Source organism: Choloepus didactylus, chromosome 24 (genome assembly GCF_015220235.1).
Source record: "Choloepus didactylus isolate mChoDid1 chromosome 24, mChoDid1.pri, whole genome shotgun sequence".
Taxonomy (NCBI): domain Eukaryota; kingdom Metazoa; phylum Chordata; class Mammalia; order Pilosa; family Megalonychidae; genus Choloepus; species Choloepus didactylus.
Window position 1 is genome coordinate 5,189,116 of NC_051330.1, and position 8,441 is coordinate 5,197,556.

Here is an 8,441-nt window from a genome sequence, read left to right on the forward strand (position 1 = left end):
TTACAATTTCACTAGAGAAAATAAAAGTGGATCCCAGTTGAATGAACAATTTCATGTGGTCAATATTCTGAGATGGATCTTAGAGATATTTGGAAAACTATGGAGCTGGGGATTAGTAGTGATTCTTATTCCTATTTATCAATACATTTGTTAAGTAAGAAGTAGAAATTCTGTTATCTGGCATAATGACTATGGAGAGAGGCAGTGGTAAAATTAATCTCACAGTAGTTGTGATGTAGAAATACTTAGGCCATTTTACCAAAATCTTTCTCTAAATACAAGCCATGCAAGTTTCCTAATAGAAACGGCAGTCAGGGCATAATAAATAAATAACTCTCAATCAGGTACATATAAGTATTAGTCTCCACTGATTGGGTCTCAACTAGAGGACCAAGGCTCACTCTTTGAATCCAAGCATATCGGATGGTCAGATGGAGAGCAGAACCTCTTCATTCACCTGGGTCAGTGTATCTAGTGAGGAGAGTGCTGGAGATGTGGAAGCAGCTAGCTGCTTCTCTCTGCATGGCTATTAACTATAAGCAGTGTGAAACCTTGCAGTCCAGCTGGGAAAATCAGGTAATGTGCTTTGAGCTGTCTAGAGATTTTGCTCAGGGAATATTTTTCTACCTATAATTGGAGCGTTTTATCTGAGTGAACCATTTGCAGGTAATAACCTTCATGTGTTATTGGGATTATGTAGATGAAGAGCAGTTCCTGAAGGTACAGGCAAGTGCAAATTAGGCAGGAAAATGCAAATCATATCCATGTAAAAAAAGTCAGCAATACAGGGCATTTAGATGAGGCCAAAACAAGGGTTTATGAGGGTAAAGTCAAAGAGATGCCAAAAGGTGTGTGTGTATATAATATATACATATATAAATTAATTCAGTTGCTGATCATTTTTCAGCTAAGAGGAATCTATTGTTTAATTTGTTCCTTAAGTCTAAGTAATGTTATTTTGGAAATATAAATTAAGTAAAGAAAAATACATGTCATAAGAATACAGTTTCACGACATTATATAACATGAAGGACCTCTTTAATCAAAGCTCTGGTCAATAAAAAGAACATGAACAACTCAGGTGGCCCTCCTGCTTCTTTGTAATCATGATCTCTCCATTGTTACTGTTACCCTAACATAAATCCATATTTACATATGTCATCACTTGCCTCTGGCTAATGTGACTCATATTTTGCAAGTGAGATTCACTGATGTTTTATGTATTTGTGATTTCTTCTTTCGTGATTGCACACACACCATAATTTCTTTATCCATTCTATTCTTGTGGTCCAGATGGGGTTTCCACTTACTTTGAGGCTATTAAGATACCATTACGAACATTCTTGTACATGTCTTTTGAGAACATATGTGCATTTCTGTGGGATATATAATTAAGACAGGGATTGATTCATCACTGAATGCTATATTCAGCCTTGCTATATAGCTAAACCATTTGTCTTCAAAGTAGTTGCTGAAAAATAAGGCATGAAGCAATGCATTTAATTAATGCAAAAATGTCTGAACTCAAAATAAAGTACACAGTATGCAGCTGTCCCCTCTGCAAGATTGTAAACATATTGAATTCCAAAAGAATACTGAATTTTTATGGGGACAAGTGAGCTTCTGTAAATGTTAGCTCTAGTGATGGTGTTTGAAAGTTAAGGATGAAAGAATGAGGAAAGCTATGCCTTACCTACCTGTACGTATCAGGTGCTGAATGATCAGTTTCTCTCACAAATGTTTTAGTACACATAGCATTCAGTTTGTCTGCTTGCAAACCTTTGCTAAGAAATAGGGATGTGGAAAGTGTGTAAGTCAAGCAATACCTTTCCTTCACTTATAGTTCAAATAGTGTATGTTTGAGGGAGAGCTATAGAAGAGAAAACCTGCTGAACTCTCAGTTCAGAGGAAGACTGTAGATTACCATGAAGATAAATCTGAGGCTTCACCCTATTGTAGCATATAATAAATATGGTGGCACATAAGAAATTGACCTTGGATTCACCCAAGCTCTTAAGCAAAGATCTGGAATGTATGGGTTATGGGTTTTTGTTTTCTTCTTTTGTTTTCTATTTTTTTAAACTTGGACTCATTCTTGGTGTTCAGGATATAATGGAACATCTCAAAATTACTCAGCTGGGGCCAGAGGTGACCCTGGAAATGTTCGGCCAGATGGGTGGTGTCACTGAGCAATGGTAATTCTAAGGAAACTGTGGGGGACATGAGAGACTGCATCTCTAACAGACTCTGTGCTCTGCTCCTGATCTGTGCACCTGTCTCCATGGACATATTATTTAGGGTTCTCTAGGGAAACAGAATCAAAAGGAGATATCTGGAAATATAAGATTTTATAAAAGTGTCTCATGCAACTGTGGGTATGCAAGAGTCCAGATTCCATAGGGCAGGCAGCAGACTGGCAACTCCAATAAAGGTATTTGATGACCTCCTCAGGCAGCAAACTGTCAGCTCCGATGAAGGTGTTCGATAAACTCCTCAGGAAATGCTTCACTGGTTAGCCAAAGAAGAAGTGAAGGCTCTCTCTCTCTTCTCTCTTAAAAGTCTTCAAATGACTGGATCAAATCCAGCTGATTGAATTCTCTCACTGTGGAAGACACACCCTTTATTGATGTAATCAGTCACAGCTGCAGCCAATTGACTGGTGATCTAATAAACCAGCCTTCTGGTTTATTAACCAGCCACAAATGTCCTTGCAGTAATGGTTAGGCCAGTGCTTGCTTGACCAGACACCTGGGTACCATTACCTGGCCAAGTTGATACATGAACCTTACCAACACAGTCCACCCCTTGTCAGCTTGGCAATTACACACATCACCTTAAACCATACTTTATCTCTATGTAGATAACAATAACAGACATATATTTCACCTAATACTCAGCTGTCCTGCATACAACCAGAAATGCACTAAATCTCTCCAGAATAGGGTGCAAGCCCTTGGGTGACATTGACTCTTAAACTTGATTTCCTTTAATTTAAATACTGCAAAATGAACAATACAGCTTATATCATTTGATATGGGGATATGATAGAAAAGAAAACAAAGATATTTGCTTTACAGACATATACAAACATACTGATAACAAAACAAGGAGGAAATATTCATGCCATCATAGTACTCATTTCTGTAACTGGTCACGTGGCTGTAGTTCATATTTATCACTACCTTCTTCCACTACCCATTCCATGTTCCCTTTACCCTCAGCAACACTTCAGCTGGCCGTAGTTCTTTGCCTGGTGGGGTGACCCAAACCTTCATTCCTGAAGTTTCTTGGCCACTGGTAGTCCTGCCTGGATTGGGTTGTTGCAGTTTTCCATTGACTTGAATCACGGGGCATGGTAGTACTAAGAGAAGCCCTAGGGGATCTCCTGTATTCCAGGAAAACTCTTCTTTACTTCCATTGTGTAGTTGCAGTGCTATTTCCCTTTGATAGTCAGGATCAATAACCCCAGCGAGTACAGTAATCCCCTTTCTTTCCTGTTGATTCAGAGGCATCAGAAGCCCAAAGTGGCCAGGTGGCAGTCTTAACTTCCAGTTCAATGGGATTATTGTTGTGTTTCCTCATGGAAACACTCCTCTTTTTGGAACTAAGACTTGTAGACCAGCAGAGCTTAAGGTTGCAAGGACAGGAAGCAAAACTTTTCCTAGTGGATCACTAGGAATGATAATGAGTAGTGCCACTCCTGTTTCCACCCCTTGATTCCTGGACCCATGAATCCTGGCTATGAGAGAAACAGCACCATAGAGTGGATGCTGATTCAGAGCACGCACAGCCTCCTGGAGAACACTGTCCCAGCTCTGCAAGGTATTGCCACCTAGTTGGCACCATAATTGAGTCTTCAACAGGCCATTCCACTGTTCTATCAACCCAGCTGCCTCTGGATGGTGGGGAACATGGTAACACCAGAGAATTCCATGAGCATGTGCCCATCCCCTCACTTCATTTGCTGTGAAGTGGGTTCCTTGGTCAGAAGCAATGCTCTTTGGAATATCATGATGGTGGATAAGGCATTCTGTAAGTCCACAGATGGTAGTTTTGCAGAAGCACTGCATGCAGAGAAGGCAAACCCATATCCAGAATATGTGTCTTTTCCAGTGAGAACAAATCGCTGCGTCTTCTGTGATGGAAGTGGTCCAGTGTAATCAACCTGTCACCAGGTAGCAGGCTGATCACCCCGAGGAATGGTGCCATATCGGGAACTGAGTGTGGGTCTCTGCTGCTGGCAGATTGGACACTCAGCAGTGGCTGTGGCCAGGTCAGCCTTGGTGACTGGAAGTCCATGTTGCTGAGCCCATGCATAACCTCCATTCCCACCACCATGACCACTTTGTTCATGAGACTACTGGGCAATGACATCAGTGGCTGGGGAAAGAGATTTAACTGTGATGAAAGGTTTTCGATGAACTCCTCAGGAAATGTTTCACTGGCTAGTCGAAGAAGAAGTGAAGGTCCTCTCTATCTCTCTTAAAAGCCTTCAACTGATTGGATTAAATCCAGCTGATTGAATTCTCTCATTGCGGAAGACACACCCTTCGTTGATGTAATCAGTCACAGGTGCAGCCAACTGACTGATGATCTAATAAACCAGCCTTCTGGTTTATTAACCAGCCACAAATGTCCTTGCAGTAATGATTAGGCCAGTGCTTGCTTGACCCGACACCTGGACACCATCACATGACCAAGTTGACACATGAACTTAACCATCACAGCATATATTTCTGAATTCTTCCCCATTGATGAATTTAAAAAAAAAAATTAAAAAACAAAACAACAATCACCTTAATATAGCAAATATTTCTATTGACATATTTCCACATGACACCATTTTGGAAAATTCTTTTTTTGCATGGAATTCTTGACTTCATTTCTCATCTCCCATTTCTTTGTCATTTTATGTTGGGGGGTAGAAAGTCATATTGAATAATACATTGTAGGCAGTACATGCACTACACCCTATAGATCTTAGACTGTTTCTGTAGACTGATATAAAGCTAATGTAAGTACAAGAGTTTGGTCTGTTTTTCAGAGCATAAAATATTCCTTCTGCTAAAATAGGTTTACCTTCAGCTCTGACAGAGTGGATACAAGGAAAGCCCATCTTTTCAATCAGGGCACTCATAAATGTCTTTAGAAAAAGCGAAGGGCACTCTGTTAATTGTTACCTAAATAGGCACCCTCAGCCTGGCAGCACCAGTATAAACCTGGGTGCCTTTGAAACTCAGAAACTCAGGACTCATCCAGACCCACTAGATCATAAACTGCATTTGAACAAGCACCCCAGTTGATTAAAAAGAAAAATAAAGGCCTTGCAGATGCCACCATCCACAGCCTCACTCTTTCACCCGCTGCCTTGGTCAACCCCACTGTGTACTTCGACATCTCTGCCAACGGTGAGCCCATGGGCCGCATCTGCTTTGAGTTGTTTGCAGACAAAGTTCCAAAGACAGCAGAAAACTTTTGTGCTCTGAGCACTGGGGAGAAAGGATTTGGCTATAAGGATTCCTGCTTTCACAGATTTATTCCTGGGATTATGTGCCAGGGTGGTGACTTCACAGGCCATAACGGCACTGGTGGCAAGTCCATCTACGGGAAGAAGTTTGATGATGAGAACTTCATCCTGAAGCACACAGCTCCTGACTTCTTGTCCATGGCTAATGCTGGACCCAACACAAGTGGTTCCCAGTGTTTCATCCGCACTGCTGAGACTGAGGGGCTGGATGGCAAGCACATGGTTTTTGACAAGGAGAAAGAGGGTGTGAACATTGTGGAAGCCGTGGAGCACTTTGGGTCCAGAAATGGCAAAACCAGAGAGAAGATCACCATTGCCAACTGTGGACAATTTTGATTTGTGTTTTGTCTTAACCACCAGACCCTTCCTTCTGTAGCTCAGAAGAGCGTCCCTCCTCCCCCGGTCTGCTCACAGTGTCCTATCATTGTGCTCTCGCTGCCATTCTTTCCGTTGTACATTATCCTCCCCCTTCCGAGTCTACCTGGATTGCAGAGTTTAAGTTTATGAGTATGAAATAAAAAGTTAAACAACCAAAAAAAAAAAAAAGAAGAAGAAGAAGAAGAAGAAAGTCTGAGACATTTTAGGGGATTACAATCTGTGAAATTACTAGGAAAATCTAACAAGAAGCAGTGCACACATGCAAAACAGCCTAATAAGACTAACAGGGAGAATGCATGTGTTCTTTGAATTACCACCCTGGGAATAAGGTTAATTAGTTTCAGAGGAACTAACTGCAGAAAGCGAGCTTTGAGTATGCTTCAGTAGCTATAGTCAAAGCATATTGCTCAATTAAGTGATTATTATTTTCACAGATGTTGCCCTGGGTTCATCTCAACAGTTACGCAAAAATTTCTTTGTGTGAGAGAGAATTTAAAATATTATCAGACAAAGAGACGCTGAGGGAGTCTGTGAACAAGAGACCTCCTTTAAAAGAAATACCAAAGTGAGTGCTACTCGCTGACAGGAAAACAGAGAGCGGGATTTGGAGAAGAGTGTAGGAATGAAGACTATCAAGAAGGGTACAAGGGAAGAGACAAAAAAATAAGATATGACATGAAACCCAAAAGACAAAATGGTAGAAGGAAGTACTCCCTTTACAGTAAAAACATGGAATATTAATGTGCTAAAACTCCTGACAAGGTCAGGCACACAGGGTGGGAAAAGGGTTGTGGGGGTGGCTGGGTGGGGGGACGGTTGGGGGGACCTGCCCCAGGGGTCGGAAGGCAGAGACCGTGAGTGGTCTGAGGACTCGCAGCCTGGTGGACTGTGGGGTGTGGGGGGGAAGCATCCGGAGGCCAGGAGCACACCCCGGGTGCGCAGCCCCCCGCAGCTGCTGGGGCTGGAGGGCGGCAGCCAAGCACGGCTCAGGCTCCTGGGGCTGCAGGCCACGGCAGCCAGCCTCTCCAGCCACACCACCCTGAACGCGCCGGGTCTCGTCCGATCTCAGAAGCTAAGCAGGGCCGGGCCTGGTTAGTACTTGGATGGGAGACCGCATGGGTATATTGGGTGCTGCAGGCTTTTGCTGGGCGCAGGTTTTTTGCCACCCTGTAGAAATCAAGGTCTGTCAGGGTGAACATCCCTTACCAGCAGCACCCCTTCTCGCCCAGCGGCCCCTACCCTTTGCACTTGCACTGAAACCGTGCCAGCAGGGCTCTTCCTCCACAGACATCGTAGGCCTTCTCTGCCATCCCTGACAAGAGAGCCATGTGTCAAGGGAATGTATGTTCCCTCCCCACCTTTGCTTCATGTTGTAGACTTCTGGTGCTCTCCAGGCCCCTGGGGACAAAACCCACCAGGCCACCCCTCTGGCCCTATTGTGCACCATACAGTGTGGGGGGTGCCCTGCTCTACAGAAACTAAAGGGTGCATTTAAAGGGTGTTGTGTGCTAAGGCAAACCAACAAACAGCATGAGCACCTGACAGTATAGAGGTACAGTTACATCCTAGTGGCTCATGGGGTTCCCCCTAATATCCCTACTCTTGGTGTGCCAGAATCCCTTCTCAGGGATGTTATTTTCACCAAGCTTTTTAAATCACTTATTTAATGTCTTCATTTTCATTGAATAGTAAACTTAATTCAACATCCATTATCACATTCATAAATACTTTAATGCATCTTTTGGTTAACTGGAATTTTAGTGTTACAAAAATAATTAATACCATAAAATAATTTTTTCTACATATCCTTTTTTGTGCATTTTTCATCTAGCCTTCTTAATTATCCCTTAGTATTCATATGTTTTCCTGCTTTTATTTATTTTGGGGGATTATAACACATTTACATGTGTTACATTACATTTACTTTCCATGTGTAGTTCAACAACTGGTTAAGAGGGCAAATTTCAAAGAATGTTATGGGTTACAGTTCCACAGTTTGTTATTTCCTGGTTTTATTTTATGCCCTACATATGTTCATCTGTTGTTAGAATGTTTTTCAAGTCCTGCTGTGTAATTGTGGTGATATTTTCACAGCAGCATTTGTACTCTGTGTTGGTGCACATACGTGGGGCTGTGGTGGCAGTGTTGTGGGGTAGTGCAAAAGTGTGAAAAACATTCCAGGCATAGAAGTCGGCATAGCTTCACTGGGACTTAGGAACAGTAGAGGATGCCTGGTTGTGGCCAATCCAAAGTTTTAGCAGAGGAATAGGAGTGCAGAGGAAGTAATATGTGATTTTAGAAGAAAACACTCCATATAGCATGAAGACATCGGGTTTCTACTAGAATCATTACAGGGGCCTAAACCTGATGTTTTACTAAGATTAGTGTTTAAGACTAAGATACAGTCGTCAGATCCCAGAAAAGAGTCTAACATATAGAAGGAATTTCTGACCCAGGGGCCCCGCAGCTTATCTCATAGAAACCAGATGCGCCATAAAATACGGGTTGAAGGCTGTTTTAGAAATTCCAGTGATGG

The 8,441-nt window shown here is 42.4% G+C and overlaps 1 protein-coding gene and 1 pseudogene across 1 annotated transcript; both read left to right on the forward strand.

Moving 5' to 3' along the window:
• Positions 1-492: 492 nt before the first annotated feature.
• Positions 493-5,863, forward strand: LOC119519824 (peptidyl-prolyl cis-trans isomerase A-like). The gene is made up of 4 exons (XM_037817546.1): positions 493-576; positions 667-720; positions 2,107-2,195; positions 5,347-5,863. The coding sequence occupies exons 1-4, from the start codon at positions 493-495 to the stop codon at positions 5,861-5,863; spliced, it is 744 nt and encodes a 247-aa protein (XP_037673474.1).
• A 1,063-nt stretch (positions 5,864-6,926) lies between these two features.
• Positions 6,927-7,045, forward strand: LOC119520139 (annotated as a pseudogene).
• Positions 7,046-8,441: the final 1,396 nt, after the last annotated feature.

What these genes read in the sequence shown, in the direction of transcription:
- LOC119519824 (XM_037817546.1), top strand. Translation starts at nt 493, where the DNA reads ATGTGGAAGCAGCTAGCTGCTTCTCTCTGCATGGCTATTAACTATAAG. An exon ending in AGTCCAGCTGGGAAAATCAG is followed by an intron (nt 577 to 666) that starts GTAATGTGCTTT and finishes AACCATTTGCAG; the next exon opens with GTAATAACCTTCATGTGTTA. An exon ending in GGTGGTGTCACTGAGCAATG is followed by an intron (nt 2,196 to 5,346) that starts GTAATTCTAAGG and finishes CACCATCCACAG; the next exon opens with CCTCACTCTTTCACCCGCTG.